At 42.5% G+C, this 21,674-nt stretch overlaps 1 protein-coding gene across 1 annotated transcript in view; it reads right to left on the bottom strand.

Annotated features, from left to right (window-relative positions):
• ADAMTS17 (ADAM metallopeptidase with thrombospondin type 1 motif, 17) overlaps window positions 1–21,674 on the bottom strand; it is a 162,329-nt gene that overhangs the window by 23,510 nt on the left and 117,145 nt on the right. Inside the window, exons 16-18 of the mRNA XM_009865321.1 lie at window positions 17,778–17,935; window positions 13,398–13,557; window positions 11,241–11,376 (exon numbers count right to left, since the gene is read on the bottom strand). Of these exons, the coding sequence (XP_009863623.1) occupies window positions 11,241–11,376; window positions 13,398–13,557; window positions 17,778–17,935 (454 nt within the window). The remainder of the gene's footprint in view (window positions 1–11,240; window positions 11,377–13,397; window positions 13,558–17,777; window positions 17,936–21,674) is intronic.

Raw genomic sequence — 21,674 nt, 5'->3', positions numbered from 1 at the left:
GAACAATAACTGTGTAGGTGCTGTGCACCGGAAGGCTATCATGCCTTTCTCAGCAGGTAATTGACCTTCTAGCCTGGTATTCAGGACCATCATTTAGCTTACTATCCTTATATCATGAATCTTTTACTTGTCACCCAGTCCTGGATTGTCTATTAAGATATATGGCTCAGATAAGACTTCTCAAAACAAAATCTGCTCAGAAGTACCATTTCATTTTGCTGTAGGCTCCCATAGTCCAGGCAGAGCACCACAAGTGCCAACTTATTAGCCACACTGGTTTTGAGGTCGGCGTGTAACTTCTCCTAAAGGAATCAAAACAACTGTTTCCCATTTTCCCATTCCTAAATGAGGAAAAATCAGTTCAGCACAATTTGCAGAAACATCTTCACTTGGCGCAATTATTGTGAATTTGTTTGCCAAATGCTAAGACTGATGACGTGCTGTGACAGCACCAATGACTGCGCTGACAGTGAAGGCAGAAGCCAGTTGGTTTGAGCAAGATGGGATCAGGCAGGCTGGCCACCTGTGTTTTGTGGAACAGGCCCCTCCTCAGATGTTTCTGTGCATTAAAGCAGTTGACACATCCATGAATTTCCGTTGGCTAAAACAGCTGGCAAGACACCAAACGTGTTTCTCTAGACAGTAGGTTTGGTGCATCTCAGCGGCGGAGTGCCTGGTATTTTGCTTGAGGAATGGGAAAATGCCAGCTGGGTAATTGAATCCTAGGGCTGAAAGACTGACAAAAATAGCCTTGAAGTGCAGAAATCAGTGCTCACGAAAATTAATAGCCAGGCTCCCTTGATATCAGCTGGGATTTGCGAGCGAGCAAATGCGGAAAGAGTTTTCTATCTGGGTGAAGGAACCGCTCAACAAGGACACAAAGGGGCAAAGAGTGACTTTGCTTTATGAGCTGAATGTGAGTCACAGGGGCAGAAGCAGTTTCTGTACAAACTCCACTGAACCAACACGCACTTCAGCATGGTACTTTCACCATGATCTACAGCTACTGGCAAAAGAAAAAGGGAAAGGGACTGAAAGCAAAGGAGAAAGATAAAAATACATTCTTGGCAGAGACTGTCTGTGAGCTTGTGTTTAGGATGGGCAGCACGCAGCATGCCAACTATTTCCAAGATGCCTTAAGAAGTAAGGTTATGACTTCCCAGAAGGAAAATTCATTTCTTGTTGTTGTTGCTCTTGTGGAACAGAGAAATAACCTTGTTTCTACCCTGTTCAGTGGTCTCTAGTTAGTGTAACAACAGGTACAACATCCACCCCTGATGTGAGCCCAATGGTTACAAATAAGGTAGGACAACACGATAATGGATCTCACAGCCCATTCCGTCCTACTTGTGACATCTTCTGCTAAACTGGAATCAAAATACATAGAAATTCAAGGCTATTTTCTACGATTCTATTTTAAAGTGGTGTTTTTTAAAATGTTTGAGTAACAATAATACCAGTAAAGCAGGCTATTTTCGAAAGCACCAAAGGATGATGACTTTGACAAAACTTCATCCTCTCAGCAAAATTTCTGCTTGGTTCAATGGCTTGTAAAAATCACCTGGCAAACAAGTAAATGTGAGTCCTATGTGTGGTACTGGCATTGCCCTGCTCTTCCCCACCAGTTCTCCCAAAGCCCCCTTCACAGGCAGCTGAAAATATTATTTTAGTGCTTGTTAAGACACAGAATCACTGCAACTGTATTTCAACAACATCATTCACAACCAAAGTGGAAAGGCAAGGGATATACAGATAAAGTGATTAAATACAAAAACTCCTGCCAGTTTCATATTCGGTTAAGGCATGTGCAGTAAGGTATTAGCATAATTACTATCTGCAAGTAGTATATACACAGGGAAGAAAAAGGTGATATACAAATAGTATCACATTATGGTTACTGTTAAATTACACTACAGACAGATTTTCCTCTCTACGCTGTCATTACAGCTTTTGAACACACCTGGATGTGTTTAAGAATGAGACTCCCTTTTCATTTTTTTAAAAGCAGTAAGTATTTTCCTTATGACGATGTAAAAAATAACGCCAGTATTTTAATTCAAAACACCAAGCTAGCTCTGTATTATTAACTAAGCCAATTAACTGTTGCACGCTAAGCCCTGCGTATATCATACAGAGCATTTGGCTTCCAGTTACGTTTTAAGCCTGTAAACTGATCTTAAGGATTGCTTGACCCCAGAGTTCTTTTAAGTTTGATCTTTCCCTCCCAGGTTATAAACTGTCTTCTCTTGGCCCATGTGAGTGCTCTAGCTGAAGTCCCTGGAGAGCCTCTCATTTTTGCAAAAAGCACTGATTTATGTGACAAACACACTTATCTATCTCACAACCACAGGGAGAGCTTTATCCACGGTATTGTTCTCATAATCTTACTTCTACAGAAGCTGCATGAGCTAGATGATCCCTGCTGGTGGCTAGATTTAGAAAGAAAGTGATGAGCTTTTATGCATACATTTTGTTAACCCAATCAGTGGCTGTCTTTCTAGCTAAAAAATGCCCAGAAGGGTGTGTTTCTCTACAGCCTTAAAAAGCTGGGATAGGCAGGACACACAGTGTAAGAGGGCTTTTGCAAATCCTTGTCTTCTGAGTCTCCTTCAACCTCTCACCTCTCAGTATCGCTGCTGAGGAATTAGGAGTTCTTCTAATCTGCTTTGGCAACACTCATTTGACAGGCCCCTGGAGCAAGCCTGAAATATCTTTTGGAGGTTCAGTTCATCATTTGATCTTCCTATGGTCTGGATTAGTCATTAACCTTGAATTATCCACTCTACCTACTTGCCTAAGACTCCCACATTTTCTAGGAAAAAAAAAATTGTGTACAGCACTACATACATAAACTCAGGGGAGATGAATGTCTGCAAATGAAGATGTGTAGCTAAGGATTTGGGAAAAAATGCCATGAAGATAAAAAGGGTCAAGTCTGAAGGATGGGGTGGAGGAGTGCAATCAAAAGACATGAGATCAGTTTCCAGAGATTTGTAGCCTCTTATAACATTAAGCCATTACATGTTCTAGCATAAATATTGCAGCCCATTAAATTTCACCTGGTTATTTCTGTCTTGAGCCCTACAGAAGACCAGGATCTGCAAGTTGGTTCTGTTCCACTAACTAAACATCCGTGACATATTTGTGCCCACAACCTACCGGGATTGCATTACTTGTGTTCCCTCCCCAGTGCTACAGTGGAATTAACTTCCCTGCTTCCACAGTAATAGCTTGGATGTGGCCAAAGATGCATTTTCTGTAACTTTTCTGGGTTTATTAAACCTGTTTGCTTAGAACTACAACCAGTTAAGAGCCTGTACTACTGCTGAACAAAGGATCAGAGGAAATTTGCTACTAAAGAAGACATAGCTAGTCTGAAAAGAACTTGTGACAGAAACTCAAGTAATCTGAAGGTTCTATTTCCTACAGATTTTATTGAATGCTTTTGTTTTAACGTACATCATTGCAGTTATGTACAGGTGAGGATAACTCCCTGTCTAGGCAGCAGTGGTTTTCTTTAGCACCAGTTTGTGATGCAAAATCATGTCAAAGCCACGCTTGAGTCACCTGGGTGAAACTGTGGTTCTACTGATGTTAAGGCAAAACTCAGACCAACTCGCAGCAGGGCCAGGATTTCACATTGGATAATTTTAGCACAGAGAACTGGAAAAGATTTCTGAGAGTCAGTCATGTGGAAGTGACAGTCAGATATTTTTTGCTTAAAGCTATCAAACTAAGTTCATGCTTGAATATGCAGAAGCAAGAAGACACTGTTTACAAAGGACTCGTGATTTCATGAAATACACACACTCTGCTGTTGTGTCTTTACGCTTTTGAAACTCTCCACCATATCTCTGCTATACTGGCATTCAAATTAATCAGGTGAATCTCGACTTTTGGGAACAGGTTGTGCCACACCCAGTCACTAGAAGGGTTGGGGTTTTTTTTTTTTTGGAAAAAAGTACAAGGAATCTAGTAGAATAATACAGCTGCTGATGTCGAAAGTAGGACTCCAAGACTAACATTCCTGTCTGATTGCCTTTATAAACAGTGCTCAGTAATTTTCCAGTACAGTAGTCATTCTGCTAACAGACTTGCCAACTTTCACTCACACAGGTTTCTTTTTTTCTGTAGTGATTATCATTTTGACAGCTTTATTTATTTTTTTTTTCATTTCCCACCACTTCTAAGATCAGCCATAGGGCGATGTTTTATGATTTACATACACTTTTGGAAGTTGTTTTCTTTTTTTTTTCCAGTGGAAGACATTCTATTCTCCCTCCTCCAAATCGAACAGATCGCTCAGTTTTGGAGGACTCAGCGTGGCACTGGTGTGAGTGGGCGTACTTTTTGCTGGAACTGCCTCACTGTGCTAAGACACAGAATATCAGCACTCTCAGAACCCGTTTGCAGCAACATACACCTACCCTGATCCATGGTTGGCACATCTTTGATGGGGTAATCAGTGTCTAGCTCCATCTCCTGCCTTTCATGAAAGGCAGCGCCTTTTCTTTAGCTCACACCACAGGATGCAAACAGTGAGAAGAGCATTACAGGAAGCAACAGTAGGATTTAATTTCACAATTAAATATTTTGCTAGATTATCCTGCTAATTCTTCTTTTGGGGTAAAGACTGCACTTGGCCTGAAAACCCTCAAACTAAAGCAGCACAGATCATTTAGTGCTGTAAAACAAGGTGACATCCAACCATAAGGTTGGTCAAGTGAAACATCATAATGGGAAAAACTGTGATGTAAGCCAGCCTGGGTGTTTACATCAAAGCTAAGTAACCTGTCTCATGACTCCATGTGAAAACTAATGCCAGATTAACTTATGTTCTAGCAAGTAATCTTGATTTATTTGATGTAAATACATCTAGCAGTAGCCAATTAAGCCCTCCTCATGCTATTTTCCGTCCCCAAGCCTTCTTTGACCTCTCTTCCAGAATTGCTTCATTTAGCAGAGTTGCTGAATATGCTTGAAAATATTTCTTTTCTCTTTTAGTAGCTAATTAGCCACTGATTGCCTGTCACTGTACTTGATGACCTGCCTACAACCTGGAACACGTGTGATTCTGTCTCCTTCTAGTGGCTGGTGATAACCATTCATGCCCCCAGCAGGACATCAGCTGCCCACTCACTGAGGTGCCCAGAAGTGTCCCAGGCTCTCTGGGCTACAGAATTTGGCTTCTGCTCCTGCAGGACCTGTCGGGGACCTGCTGCAGCTGCCCACTGCCGGTGGCCCAGGACGGTTTCCCTGAAGAGCAGCCACCAGGGCGCAGCATCGCCTGCTGGCTCGGCCGCCTGCAGCCACGGCGGCTCACACAGTGTCCAGCACAGCCCTGGCAAATTCATTAAGCTCAAACTGATTCTAGAGATCCCAACCCCAGTTTTGGGAAGTACTTCAAAATGAGCTCTTACGTGGTGCCTCCTTGGATCAGAGGGTGCTAACATTGCTATTTATGCCAGATTTCCAGGCTACAAAGATTTGAAACCCTCCTCATGGCTGCTCCTTACTTTTTTTTTTCATGTAACCAAATTCAAAACACACCAAGGGAGATGTTTCTCAGCACAAGGCACAGATAAGGTTTTGAAATTTTTGCCATTGAATGTTACGGATAATAAACATTTGTACAGGTTCCAAAAAAGTCTGACTGCATTAATGAAAGAACATACCCGTTTGGAACCATTAAATGTCTAGCTCAGTCCCTTCTGTTAACAGACACTCCCAGCATGTCCCTCCAGTTCAGTATAATTTCCATACAGTCCTGCAAATAACTTGCTAATGCTCTCTAGGAGTTTTCCATCACACACTGCTCCCCCGTCCTGAGTTCTTCAATTTGCAACACTGTCACCTCACAAACTAAATTCAAAACTGTTCTGCTACCCATCTATCAGTGAGGACAACACAAACATAGTGCAAGCAGACCAGAATCAGGGAGACAGGCTGATTTCTGTATCCTTGGACTGCTAAACAGGGCACTGTCACAGGTGCAGGATGAAATCTAAAGGGCGAGCAGACTCCCAGAAGGCAGGGGTCATACGGATAAGCACCGTGAGCTTAAATCAAACCAGGAATCAAAGCAGCGGGCACTAGAAAACGCCGAGACACCATGCTCTGAGTGGTCACCAGCCTTTCGGCAGGTGGACGAGGTGCTGAGCCAGCTGGGGCCTTGGCTGACTCTCACACCTCGCTTCATTTTTTTCCCCAGCAGGCACCACTGCGGTGGGGCAGCCCTTGGTGAGCACAGTGCTGGATTCCAGTCCGTGGCTGGAAAAGTGAAAGGGGAATAGAAGAAAGAAAGAAGCCATCCATGTAACCACAGACCTGACCTCAGCACCGTGCCAGTTTTTGGAGTGGATTTAGAAGGAAACAATAATCAAGGACATAGAGGTAAATGGATGCAATATAGATTTCCTCCAGGCAAAACTCATTGGCTGTATTTCTTTGATTAAAATAACTGCTTTTCCAGACCAAAGAAATGTGGTAGATTTAATCTATTTGGTTATAAGTAAAGAACTCCTTTTGCTGCACTGGAAATGCTTATGTGAGTTGGAGAAACCAGTGATATGCTGGGTAACACGGATATCAACCTGTATAGTTCATATAGTAGGTGAGAGCTGGCCACAGCGTAGTGCTGTAAAGGAATATCATGTATAAAAATAATTTAGATTAAGTTACCAGTGGACTTCCTGAAAGATCTGTCTTGCAATCGGTATAATTGAGTATGTTCATTAATGGCCTTGGCACAAAAAAAAGAAGAAAACAGTTGAAAAATTGTGGGAAATGCTGGCAGTACAAAGTCTAGAAGCATTGTCAATGCAACAGAGGATTAGGAAGAACTGAATAACCTTGAATACTGCAATACAGAGATAGGATGAAAATTAATAGCATACACTGCAAGGTTGTGTGCTTAGGGACTAATAACAAGCATTTCTGTGTTAAAGTAAGATTCATATGTTGAAACAAATGCAAAGGAAAACATCTCGAATGGCTATAAGCCACAAATACGATGCAGCCACGAAAAAAGCAAAGCACGTATCAGGAGAGTTATTGTCAATAACGACAGAGGAGCACGAACGCGACTGTGTAAGGGCTAAATTGGATTGAAACTGGGATTCTTAGTACAATTCTGGTCGCCTATTGAAATAATGTAAATTAAAGTACTATTAGAAAAGGTTACTAAGGTGACCAAGGGAACAAAGAATTGATGCAGCCTCTGATCCAACAACAAGTTAGAGAAAAGTAATGGATTTAGCTCAGCAAAACAATGGGAGAAGGGGATAAGCTGGTTTGCTGTATCATACGGCACTTGGCCCAAGGCAAAGAGCTAGGGAGGGAAAATACTGTGCAAGGAAACGGACACAGCTGATGCAAGAACAAATGGCTGACACTTTTTTATTTTAGTAGAAGTGTAAATGTAGTTCAAATGACAATGAATAATTAAGGCTGGAAATAAAAGACCCACAGGAACAGCAAGGTCACAGGAGAACCTTCCAGTGAGGGAAGGAGACTGTGGAGCAAAATCAGCTTATGTAAAGGAGTCTATGACATGCTGCTGGTAGTAGGAGAAAACTAATCCTTGGACTCAGGAGATACTTTCAAGACCTAAACAGTGAAAATGAGAGCTCAGGTCTCCTGTGCTGCTCTGTAGATGAAGGCAGGGATTTCTGGCTTTCATGCGGCTGTTACGCATCTGTGTAGGAACGCAACATGTTCAGCCGGTCCCTGAAAGAACTCAACTTCTAGTAAAATCTATTAGAGCAAAGAGGAGGAAAATTACCAGTGTTTGCATACAGGCCATTACAAGTCTAACAGTGGGGAAATTTCACGTGCTTTTGGTTCTTCTCCTGCATTAGAGGGGAACAGTTTCATATTCATGGACCCGACCACGCATGTTGAAGTGTGTGGCCACTGGCCGACCTATGTTTTCAGTAATAACAGCTGATGTGATCTGTGATTTCTGAGTCTTGTGCCAACATGAGTGCTGGGTTTGCCTATATATTTGGGTTGGTGTTCAGTGTGCTGGAAACAACCCATACGCACCGCATGCAAGAATCCAGATTCCATCTGGTTACAGCAGGGTTTTGTAAAAAAATATCTAAAGAGCTAGGCAAAGGATTAGAATAAAGAGGTGCTAATAGGGTGCAGTTGGGACAGGAAAGGAAGCTGTAAAGAATTTAATGGAAAAAGAGGGTCAAGAAACATAAAAAATAAAATAGGAAGAAAAAGAGGCATTTTTTTAAAAGGTGAAGGAGTAACAATAATAAAGAATGAAAGATTCTTTTATTTTTGCCAGTTTCAACAAAACCCTTAAGAAAATTCTCTTCTCTGACATTTAATTTTAAACCATGTCAGTGTATCCAATCCTGTTTTCAATCCTACTGTTTTTTTTCAGATGCTGCGTTGCAGTTGCAGAGTTCTAATCTTCTGCTTGGCCTCATGTAACTACTGTCCCCTGCCCCACATTACTTGGCTCTCCCAAGAGGTGGCTGAAGTTCAAAGGAATATATGATTTGCAAAGCACTTTTGGGATCGTGCTGGAAGAAAGACACCATTATTAGTATCATACCCTTTTATTCTCCAGATCACTTTATAATGTGGGTTATTATTTTTTTTATTTTCATGACAATCTTAACAGCAAGTGTCTCCTCCTCTTCCTCCATCTACACAACATGATCTCACGCCATACCAAAGAGTTTGCAACCCAAATTATACTTGGATTGAAAAAGGAAGCAAATGGACAGCATGGGATAGTGATTTAAAGTTGCATGGGACACCCAAAAGAGAAGCAGACCCAGTTCTGTGCTTGCCACAAGACCCTTTCCGAGAAATAAATTGTCTGTAAGACGATTCTCCTCAATTTTGAGTAAAAGTGTAAACCTAGTTCAAAATGCACAAAACAGAGCAGGTTTACTATAGAAAGGAAAGCATCGCTCCTTCTTCTGAACTCAGGTAAAGGGCTTAGGTCTGAGTGGAAGTGGGAAAGGACCTTATTGTAACAAGATGCTACGACAGTTTTACCTGAAACCCTAAAACAAATTCAGGGCTCATAAAAAAAGCATTGACATGGTGAAAGAGAATGGTTTCTTTAAGATGTTCTTGGTCACAGAATATGCTAAGCATGCATTTCTAATATCTGGGTGGGCAAACACAAGTGGAAATTTAAATTCTACAGAGGCACAGAGAATGTGCTTCTGAAAATGTTTCCAGTCAAAAGCATGTTAAGTGTGAAAGTGTAGCCTGAACAGAGGGAGTGAGGGAGTGTGGTCTATCAGATCATCAGAAGGGATTCTGTGGCCTTTCCAGGTACTAAGCACATTTGGTGTTTGCTGTCACTGCTCTGAAAACAACAGATGAATGAGAGTGTCCCTGTGCCAGTGCTAATTGCTGCTGGGGAGAACTGTCCTGAGTTGAGGCTATAAATTGCCTGGTAACTCCACAAAGAAGAAAAGATACCTTGGAATAACATTAAGGGCTGGACCAAAGGAACACTATCTGGATATAGGAACAGAGTATTCCTTCCCCAGAAGGTTTTGTGTGTTTTAACCTAACCCTGGGACAGGCAGCAATGTCATGGTGAAAGCGTGAAACTAAGAGGAGACCTCACCAAGGGCTCGAGGTCATGGAGATCCCACTGAGAAACAGCACTGTGGGTCTTGCGGCTCCAACAGATCTGTTGGCCAAGACCTCCCTTTGTTGCTCTCAGCTAGAAGAGGCAGAAGGTGCCCACTTCTTCCACAGCTTTGGAAGTTATTTTTCTTCATCTCTGCCACCTCCCCACACCTGCCTGGGCTCTCTCCAGTCTCCTCCTGATGGCTTCAGAAAAGACCTAGAAGAAATTGTTTCATGCCAGGGCAGAAACACAAGCAGATGTGTCTTGTTTCTGTCTTACTCTCAGCAAAATGACAGAAATACCAGCATCACCGAATTTAGGGAACTTCCTCATGGAAATGACAGCTGTTTCTTTGAAGTCACTGGGAGTTTGGCTCTCCTTACACACCCGGAAGCACATGGGCTATCTCATCATACCTTTCAGTACCACTGAGAGCAGTACAGCAACAAGACTGTACAGCAGCAAGACCAGGCAGCGCAGACAGAAAACGACATCGAAGCAGCCCAGCCTCAGTGATGGATTACCTGACACTGGATTTCTCTGCTTCAGGGCACCTTATTCAAAGTGCAGGTCTAATTAGACGGAAGCGTGCTGTTTCTCATTTTCCCTATTGTTTCTGCCAGCAGGATCAGCTTTGTAGGTACGCCCATGGCTTGTCTGATTATACAAGATGCAACAGCTAGCAGGTCGCTTTGAATAAGCTTTTTCAGATGTGGTTGTGCTTTATCCTAAATTGATTTTATGTTCTGACTACTATCAAAAGTGGAGCATCTGCACTACTCCCCAATGATAAACATTACTGCAGAGCAAGTGAACTTTTTTGTTAGCTAACAAACTAAATAAAGTGATTTGCCTTCCCGTGTTTTGTCACTTTGGCCAGAAACATCTTTTTTATACAATGCAGATCAAAATTAATTCAACTCTTGTCAAATTAAAAAGAGAGTTTCCAATTCATTTTAGAACTTATTACTATTGGATCTCTCATTACTGCTACTGATGCAGAAGAGCACTCTTACTGAGGAAAGCATCTAAAATGTGTTTCATCGTTATTTCTTGATTTCAGCAAGATTCAGGTATGTTTCACAAACTATGCAGATGTTGCGAGACACTACACAAACTTGCAATGAAGAAGAGACACTCCTTGCCTACAGACTCCCACTCTAAACTGTGCTAATACAGCAGGTCAGTTACTGTAGCTTGAGGCTGTGAGTTGTTTGCAAGGTTATTTTGCAGCACTGTTTGACAATTAATCAGGCCCTACTCTGTGCCGATAAAAAAAAAAGAAGTTAGATATGCAGTCACTTCACTCTTATCTAGCTTTATACTGCAAGTTTGTTTGTCACTCAGGAGGCAGCCAAGGGGAAAAGAAAACTGTTCACAAACAATACATCAAGGCAGATTGCATGGAATCTGGCCTTACTGACCACAAATTAAATGGACTCCGAGGTAATGAAAATCTGACCTGCTCAACAAAAGGAAATGAATATTGCAGTTGGTTACTATGGCTAGTGATGTGTGCCAATACTTCTAGACATTTTCACTGTGTTCACCAGATGGAGGCTTTGGAAACATGTGATTTGTGAAGAAAAAGGATATTGGGTTTTATTATTTTTTAACTCCTTACCGTGACTGGCAGGGGTGTGTGTTACATTTCCTGACCTGGGGCTCAGGGCGATTCACTCGTTGACAGTCACTGTCATTCACCAGTGTCATGGTCTTGTTAATAATTCGGGTACAGGACACAATGGTTTTCCGTTCACCTACAAGTCAAAGAAAAAACAACTCTGCAACAGAAAACCAGTGGCTAGAACAAAACCATGTCAATTTGTTAACCACAACTCAAAAGCTAGGAGCTCCTTCCTATCTTTACAAGACGTAATCTAAACAGATCTACCACCTCTGCAAGTGATTTTATTTCCCACTTTGGTCGTACCTTTGTACTGTTCTTTGGTGGGTTTTTTGTTCAAAAAAGCTACAAATCTTTCCCCAATAATTGTGAAATTGACTGTTTCAAAGGAATAACACGTTGGGCTTTCTCCTCCTAGTGTTTAATGTGGAAACAATCTTGAAAACAATTTGCTTTCATTCCTGGTTCCTCCTCCACCTGTAGCTCTGCCCTGTAATCACCCAGGACAGATGCGCCAGTTGTGCGACCTGAAGCCACACAACCACCCGCCCCTCGGTGACTGATAATGAGAGGGCAGATGCCTCTTGCTGCTCACCAGCCAGGAAGAGTCAGGTTGAAAAGGAATGACCAGAGTTCAAGAGCAATAAACTGGGCTTGTTCATATTTCACAAAGAGGTGAAATTAAGCCAACAAAATTAAATTATTTCTCATCTTCTGGTCCTCTAGTTATACTTACTACTTAGCAAAAGGAGGAGACATCTCAGAAATAGTCAGTAGTACTCACATAAACTGCCTGTGCATCAGGAGCTCCACTGAGATGCAGCAGCGCAGCCCTCAGGGTTCAGCCTTCCACTGTGTGACACGAGGAAAGCTGGACCACAGGGCAGCATGGCAGTGCCCAGATGTGACAAGGGAAAGGCCAGCCCTGCACCACGTGACTTTGCCTTACTGCTAATTATTTTGGTTTCTCAGATCTTTTTGACCCTGAGCCTGTATCAAATTGAGTTTATTCATGATATGCAGCAGATAATAAAAAGGAAATCAAATTTTGTTCATAAAGGATTTGTAAAAGTCTGTACGGAAGGGAAAAGGCCCTTCTCAGCTTGGATAAGTATTAAAAGCATCTGACAACCAAAATATGAGAGATCAGTTGCCATTCAAGCTGCTACTGGTGGGAACAATGTTGCTAGGTACGGATTTGATTCAATTATGTGGCAGCCTTGCAACACAAATCAAAAGAGCCACAAACAAATTTCCTACTCATTCATGTGGCGGTTTAATGGCTCTGTAAAAACGTTGGTTTAATACATGAGTAAAAGTAAGTATCCATTTTAAAATTAATTCTATTTTCAGAATAAAATAAACCCATGATTTCAGTACACTGTGAACAGTGAGCCTGCAAATGTGAAGATGAGCACTCATTCCTTCTGTCATATAATATGATAAATAATCAGACCTGCTGGTGAAGAAAGACTGGCCAGAATGCACGGAAATGATCTGTTGTCCTCAGGCAAAAACCTACTTCTACCAGCACTGAAAATTCAATGGACAGTGGCTGACAAGCCAGTTTCTGGTTTCACAGGCCTCAGTTCTCTCCCCAGGGTTTCAGCAAATCTGTCTCTGCGCATCCTTAGAGTTCATCTGAGTTGCACATCATGTGAGCTGCAGCATGCTCACGCGCTCCCCAGAAAGTGCCCCCCAGATTAAAAGCATCTGATGCAAACTCCGGGAGCTGTCACAGCAGCACTGCCTCTCTTGCATCCCTGGAGAAGGAAGTGTCTTTCTGTGAACATGCCCAAACACCTGTGAAAACTCCGCTCCAAGAATGTGACGGAGGCTTGAGCGATGGGGCTGCACGCAGCGCCTCGAGCCATCCGGGGAGCACTAATCCAGGTGCAGTTCCAGCCGACGGTAATGAGCCGACAAAGCAGCATCCCTGCCAAAATGTGGGGTGAAAATTAACGGCGGGGATGGGGATGATAGCTGGGAGAGCTGGTGAGAATGAGTTCTCCCTGGAGATCATTATGGCAACATCATTCCCGTGGCCAGTTTCCTTCATGCTTTGGCAACACCGACCCGTGCAGGCACCTCTCTAAGGGCAGGTGTCTTCAAACACCGCACAGCAAGTCCCACCAAACTTCCAAACGGCCTCACCTCCTCCACACTGCACGCTGCAGCCTTCCCATCCGCTGTGCGTCCAGATGTACAAAGAATCCTGTTGCTTTTCTGGCTCGCTTCTGTTTTCAGCAGTATAGTTTACAGGAATGGTGTATTCATAATGAATTCCATAATTCTGGTCATGAAATAACAGCACCTGGTTCAGTAGGAAAAGAAAGGCTGTTACAACACACTGTGTACTGGGAAAGCCAACGGACTGCAGAGACAGTAATGCTGGAAATGCTGTCTCAGGCCAATATTTCTAAAATATAAGTACCTCATGAAAGGCAATCAAACCTATATCTAGTAACCTGAAATTACAGTCGTGGTGGTAAAACAGGGCATCTGCGGGAGCAATAACTGCTTATGATTTGCAAATAGCCATGGAGATGGCTAAATCTGGAACGCGGTGCGTAACTTTGTTTAAGCCTCAAATTCGATCAGCAGGCCACTGGCTATCTAAAGAGAAATAGTAAGACAACAGGATGCATTAAATTATCAGCTCTAATATAACAGCTATTTTAACGAGCATCTCACCACAGCTATCCTACCCTTCTTTTCTAGCAAGCAAGTTGACTGCAAGCTTCATGCAGACTCAAGCTTATGGTTGGGGAACCATTCTCTTTGTAGAGAACAGGGAAGTTCTGGTTTCACACTGGCTAATAGCTCTGGTTTATGAATCACACTTCTGGGCAGCCTGCTCTATGCCACCCTGCTTGAGCAGGGGGTTTGGATGAGAAAAGCTCCAGAGGTCCATTTCAACTTCAACCGTTCTGTGATTCTGTGCTGCAGCATTTACTGCTGCAGCAATCCATAGTTTAAAGGCAGGAATGTTGACTAACACATCTGATGGAACAAGGAGATCCTTCTCAAAGCTGCAAAAAAAAAAAGTCACATCCCTCCTGGGAAATGTGGCACTCAAAGCGAGCATGACTACTCCTGCTGACAAGCTGTAGGAGCAGGATTTTGTGGTCTCAGAAAGCTGAGGATGACAAGGAAGTGCCATATCATACAACTGCTGGCAACATACACATTTTCATACCCTGCATTTTGCTAGAGGTTTCACCTAACCTGTGTCCAGCTGCTGGCTGGTTATTTGCCATGGAGTCATGTGTGATGTCTGTAGCGTTGTTAGTCAAAAATTCATTACTAACTACTAACAAAGACAGAGCAACAGAGAAAAGTGCTTATTTTTTCACCACGGGCAGATGACAATTTTGGTCCTGTTCCTGTTCTGATTTATATGATAAGGCTTCATTTGACTCTCACTTTCACTGCCTTGAGTCAGAAGTGACTAGCAGATACCCAATGGAGTATGAGGTCCATGAAGTCCACGTGGCCATGCTAATACCCATGCTGATGGTGTAGCTTTAAATTTACTTATACTCATTATCCCATAATCTCAGCAGCACAAGACAGGTGGATTCTGCTGGCTCTCCTGACCTACTGAAACAGGAGCAGCACACTATCAAATAAGCTATTTTAAGTAAGGCTATCACAGGCGAGGCAAGAGGCTGTCCAACTGAAAAAAGCAAATTTGCAAATGCTATTTTCTCCCAACAATAATTGTTTCCCCTTCAGATTTGCACAAATCACTCCCATTAAATCAATAATTTCACCAGTAATTTTCACTGTCATAAGCATACTTAACCCCCAAAATAACTGCGTGTGCTGAAAGAAGGGTCCAGCTTGCAGCCACCGACATCCTGGAGGTCTGTACAGTGAACACCGTGGGCCTACACAAACTTGGTACCCATGAGTTGCTCTGCACAGTGCATAGCCCTGAGCAGGAAAGCACCCTCCTGAAGATATGGGGACCAAAGATACGATTTTGCTTCAGCTACTGAAGAAGCCTTACTACCAGAACTCAATGCCAAGGTTGAAACTAGCCGGCCATCATTACAGCTTCAGAGATGAATGCGTTTGTTTTAAAACAATTCAAAATACAAGGCAGTCAGAGGCAGAGAATTCAAATCCTGCTATGACTTTCTTTAAGTGCATGAGATAGGAACAGCTTTTTCTATAGAATTGATCAATCAGTCTTGTGTAAAGCATCTCTATGCTCTGGGAGTGCTTGGTTGGCGTCTGTTGCCAAGAGGACGTCTAGCACAGGCCTAGTTACACAAACAGTAATTTCTCCAAGAAACGTACTTACAGCAATGCACTTGGAGAAATGCCTCAAGTATTAAAAACCAGCTCCTAAAAAGAAATCCTTATTATCTCAATATGAGTGCAAGACTAGTGAATCTAAAGGCCCATATGAAATCAATTTAATGCAATTTCGTAGCCATATATAATTGGGGGGGGTGTGTATGTCTGTATAATTGGTTTCAAATGCAGGTCACAATGGACTGACTGAAGCTTCTGGCTCTTTGTCAGTCCAGTGTATTCCACCAGTGTTTGAACAACAGTTTTCTATTTAGAGGTAACTGGGAACCATCCTGCCTTTCTTGTGCTGAAAGAATGAAACCCACTACCCCGTATCAAGGAAAAGATTAGTATCTGATTTGCAGAAAAGATTTCACATGTGCTTTGTTTACGACTGGCAGTGATTTTAAGCCACATGTTTTTTTAATGGTCTAGTAACTTCTACTTTCCTCCTTTTTAATCATTTCTCAAGGTGGGGGGGAGGTGAAGAAGGGCAATTTCCTTTGCTCATATCTGCTGAAAATGCCAGTCTGTACCTGGAAAGGATACTCATGGAGAACCTCATAATCACTAACATTACTTACTCCTTAATGAAGGGGAAATGAGTATTTCTTTAAAAACAAAGCTCTACTGATGCTGAAGTTCACAAAATGCCGCTACCAGGTTGCACTGCAGTACACCTCAACCAAGTAACACCCTGGAAGATTCCAAGAGCTGGCAAAGCAACCTTGCACAGCATCTTCACAAACGGTACCTGTGCAACTCCTTTTTCTTACACAAGGTTAGGAAGCCCCTGGCAGTACAAGGTACTTTGACAGAGTCCTGGTTTCAAGAGGGAAGACTTGTGTTAAGGCCAAAATCGAGCAGAAGCTGATTTTTCTGATGATGAAGAAGGCTCCTGTATAAACGCCTCTGTGGGCAGACCTTGAATTACACGGCCAAGTCGGGAAGGTGTTGGTGTGCCCAAACCTCCACCACTGACTATTTCAGTAGTATCCTCTCTGAATCCAGCTTTGCACTGGTCTGGATGTGAACCTGGTAAACTCAATCATATGTCTCAGAAAGCAAAGATAAAACACCTCATGCTCCTATGCAACATATTTTAACACAAAGGAAGTACTGACAAAGTGAAGTATTATTATTATTGTATGTGTGTGTGAAGAATTCAAGCAACTTTTGAACTTTCCAAAATGGGCCATGAAATGTTGCGCAATGAACGCCACCAAGCCAAAAAATGCAGGTGAGGAGAGGGAGAGACTTCTGATTTTTAGCAGTGCTTATAGATAGCCTTCAGTGAACAAGTGTGGCAAAAAGTCACAACGAAAGGAAACAGCACACAATAAAATATAACTAGTTAGAAAAACTACAGGAAACAATGCCAACATTAAAATACTCTGTGTTTCTATGCAAACCTCGCTATAGAAATTTTAAACTTCCTGCAGGCTTTTATCTAGTAGCATGTATGTGAGACAGGCATTATTATAGCTATCCTACACACAGAAATGTTAAGGTTACCACCAACATTAAGGGGCTATGATTTGCCCCATCACCCACTGCTTGACAGGACAGGGACCATGATCCTGTTCTCACCCCTGGGGACTTCTCACTCTTATTCTCATGCAGCAGCCATATGACCGTTTATAAAATTACGTGCCTGGTTAACAGAAGGACTATGCTGAACATTAGGAAAAACTTTCAAGGACACCTTAAAATATGTCAAACAGAAAAAACAATATATAAAACCAAGGAACATTTTTGTGTGTAACTAAGTCACTACAGAGGCTCAGATTCACATGTATTGTCTGTACCTGCCAAATCTGCATTTCTTCTTTTAGAGGAACAGTGTATTTAAATACAGAACACATTTTGACATAAGCTGAGAAGATATTTCAGCAAATATATTTTCAAGTGTGTGAGCAGGTATGAAATAAAGAAGATCCCTGGAAACCTGCATCCTCTAGAACTGACCTGTCCCATTGTCTGCGAAACAGGAGTATCCTATACTGGACACAGCATGTTCTCCCAGAATAAAGCATCATTTATGTTTAAGTAGGGAGCTGGGTTTCTGCAGCCCTTGTAATGCTGCAAAACAACGCAAAGAAAGGCACTACAGTATACCTTAAAAAAACTCTGGCAAGGAAGCAAACAATCAGAATTAAACTTTCAGCTAGGACATAAACCCTTTATGTTGCATCACTTAAGAAACACAAACAAAGGATATAAAGTTACCATCAAGTGAAGTGGTATTTTAGTTGGTCCTTTGGCAGAGATTTTCTCCCACAGACCCCTTCGCACGTACCGGACAGTAGTGCCTGCGATCTGAAACTCACCAGGAAGCTCAATTTTCCAGTCGCTGTTAATGGATCTCTTACTGGAATCTTTTAAAGCTGGAAGGAATCAAACACCATGGAATGAAATGTAAGCAAATTTGTAATAACAGTATAGAGCTTCTGTTTCAGCCCACCTAAAGTGCAAGATGTAGCAACCTTGCAAGGGACATGAGCTTAAAAGAAAAAAAGAAACGTTTAGCTGATTCGTATTAATGTTTCCAACTTGGGCCTATTCGGTATTCCAGTGACGAAGGCATTTCTAGTCATATTAACATTGCTATAAAGTAACAATAATGTCATAAAACCTGATCTTGCTAAGGTTTTACTACCTGAAATTATTATGTTAGGCTTTCCAAATAACTAACATTCTCCAGTTAAGGACAATATAGAAAGTTTTACTGCACAAGTAAGTCTTGTAAGATGAATATTAAGATGAAAAGGCACTTGGAGTAACATGTCCTTTCTTCCAGTATAACCTATTGTAACAGAATCACCGATAGCCTTCAAACACTGAAAGACAATTCCAGCCATGAGGACATCACATCACTGTTATCAGTGCAAGCTGATTTAGAGATTTATGTCTTTTCTATGTTAGAACAGAAGCACAGTTGTGCTGATGCTAGTGTGATGCATCAAGGAAAGAGAAAATTGGCAGATCCTGTTCTAATAGAGAGAAAGTCCCAGGTCCCTTTGTGGAGATCCAAGCAGTATGACCAAACTTGCCCTGACATCAGACAGACAGAACACTCCATGTGTTAGTGAGCTACCTGAGGTCAAGGTTAACTTTCTTCTGCCTCAGCCTTTAACAAGATGTTTTCTAACCTCCAGCACTTCAACCTATTTTATTCTCTTCCTGCAAAGAACACAACCTTAGCTTTCACTTAACTGAGTGTGCTGTAAGAAGGTAAGAGAAGCCAATTCAAACCCTTTTCAAGTCAATAGGAAAATCTTCCGTTGTCATCTCTTTGGATCAAGTCCCTATATCGAGCAAACCCTTCTTTGGGTCCTGCTGCACACAAACTTCCCAATAACTCTCATGGTCCCACTAGAGGACTCAAAATCAGGGTGAAGGGAATCTGAAGATATAGTTTCCCCAGGAGTGGGATGTGTGTGTGTGAGGAAACTTATCTTTGGCACATAGATTAGGGGTATGATGATGCCCTGGTATCTGCATGCTACAGCAACAGAACTCTCTCTGTGGCTTACCTCTCTTCTTGCTTTGTTCCGCAAGCTACAAAGTACCTTCTGCAAACCTCAGCCAAAATTCTGAAGCAGGATTCCTTTTCTATGCCAAAGCCTAGTGGCTTCCAGGCAGATCAAAGCAGCCACCACACCAGCCTAGAGTAGCCGTGAACACGACTAATCAAAGCTGTGGATGAGATAAAACTACGTCCGTGCAGTACCGCTGGCTAGTAAAGATATCCCAGCACATGCTCAAAACAGTGTATAAGAGCTGGAATGACTAAAACTATGCTTTGGTTCCAGCTCATCATCAAAGGAAGATAGCTTGCTGATGAAAAACAAAACATAGACCTATGTGGATCTCTTTTCTGGGAAAGGTTTGATTTTGATTCTTGCAGACACTGCTCCCTTAGTGACTGAGGACACGGGGAGTTTGCAAACTTCTTGTTTCCCAAAGGTGCTCCTTGAGGACTGCAGGAACTGCACTGGACTCTCAGCAGAGTATTTGGGCCAAAGTGTTTTCCCCAGTGTTTGTCTTCATTGCACACAAGTGCCTCATCAGCAGGGATCAGTGCTGCAGCTATGAAACCTCCACATCTGTTTGACACAGAGCACTGGTCTTTCTCTAACGGCTTTTGTCACAGACAGCTATTGCAGACCCAGCTCCGACTAGCCCCAGAGACGACAGCACTAAATTCCTTGGGGCAAACAGGGCCTTTTGCTTTTTTTGAATGCTGTGCTCTTCATCCAAGCATTACAGAAGCACTTTGCAACACAGCAGGTATCTTTACCGCCGCTTTAGAGAAATAGCAAAGCGGGCAACAAAGAAGCTCAATTTCCCTGAGAGCTCAGTGGCAGGAGCTGAGATGACCAGGAAACAGAGAGTCTTCTCTGACAAAACTTATCTGACTGTGGTGGAAAAATCTAAACAGGAAAGCAGTTGCGAGCCCTTTTTGCCAAGCAGTCCTTAGTGATTTAAGCTAGAACCCACAGGATTTATTCTGCCTTGGACAGCTGGCTGCGGTTCTCCTGGGACGCTATGCTTCAAATAGGTTAGCAAAGCACAGCTCTTCCTCTTCTCTCTACTGTGGGTGCATTTAGGCAGCAGCAAGTACCCACCGTTACATCTCTGAGCTTTTTCTGGCTCAAAGCTGTACAGTAGAAGAGCAAAAGAAAAAGGAACCACAGCAACAACCTGTAACTTCCTTTTTTCTTTTGGCTGGAAGACAGGAATTGACCAATCTATTTCTAAACCTGGCATCTAGTCAGATCTTTATTTCCACCTTGGGTCCCTCCAGCTTGCTTCCCAGCCTGCGGACACAAACTGCCGAGGCATTTCCTGTTCAAGGTGGTTTTGAAGCGGTACAGCCAGCCAAAGCAGCCAGCGTGGGTTGCCTGTAGGTGGAGGGAAATTCTTCAGGCACACCTCCCAGCACATGGAATAATGATTCCAAATTATGCTGGGCTCATTTCCAGAGTGCTGTACCCGGTTCTGAGTGGAAATAGGACGTGACTGGACTCAACTTTGTCAGTATAATTGAAATAGAAAATCCTTCCACCCTCAGACTTGAATTTCCAATGCATTATGAGGCCTATCAGAGTGATTGGATTTTGTTTTCCTGCTCGTCTTTTTTGTCCTATTGGAACATTTCTGCTGCTACTCTTCAGCTTAGGTTAGCAGACATTTGGTATCTTTTCTTTGTGTCCAGTGTTCCTTGAAGGGGAAAACTCTGGAAAGCTTAGAGAAGTTCTCCTGAGTCCTGATCATGAACTAAAACAATTCAGAAGCTTTAAAACAGAAAGATTTTTATCTATCTTTATGTTATGCACACAGGGCCAAGTCCTGCTCTCAGATACACACAATCCTAATCTTCATCATCCAGTGGGGAAATAACTGCTTTAGTCAAGGTTACGTGGTCACAAGGAAGGGCAGTCGCTTGCTTCACGTAAGACTCTGTGCTGCAGCTATCTGCCAAAGACCAAACCCCGGACAAATACCCTGTGCAAATCCCACCAAGACAAACAAAAAGGCTGGCTTCCAGAAGGCCAAGAAACACTGGCTCTCATTGTTCCACCAGTGCTTTGCTATGTCAAACATCTTACGTGTAGGCGTAATCCTCTCCCGGCAAGCTGGCTACAGCATTAGTGGAAACATTAGCAGCAGTGGTACGTGCTTCCTACCAAGAAGTGGCACAAATGCTAATGCTCTTGACCTACGGACAGCTGAATGACATGATTTGCACTCTTTTCTCCCCCTGAATGTGGAATGAAAGAAAGAGAACAAAAACATCTCTCCGAGTGATATTGCCAACTTTGGTAGCATCTCAAGACAGAAGACTAATGGCATTGGTCTTGAAATCCCGAGACACAGTCACTATGTAAATATTCCAGTGGCATCCTATATCCCAGTACTGGATATTAATGTCTCCTTTTGACTGCAGAAATAGATTTTAAGCAAAATATATGAAAATTGGAAACCAAAATCCTAGTCTGAGCTTCGCTACTGACTCCCTTCATAGCCACAAGCAGGTTGCAACACCTCAGTCTTCCCTCCTGCAAAACAGAGCAACAAGCTTTGTTCCTCTCAGAGTTCCTACCACTGGCTTGATATATC

The sequence above is a fragment of the Apaloderma vittatum genome, unplaced genomic scaffold (genome assembly GCF_000703405.1).
Source record: "Apaloderma vittatum isolate BGI_N311 unplaced genomic scaffold, ASM70340v1 scaffold9032, whole genome shotgun sequence".
Taxonomy (NCBI): domain Eukaryota; kingdom Metazoa; phylum Chordata; class Aves; order Trogoniformes; family Trogonidae; genus Apaloderma; species Apaloderma vittatum.
Note: the sequence above shows the minus strand (reverse complement) of the source record. Positions and strands in the feature narration are given on the sequence as shown.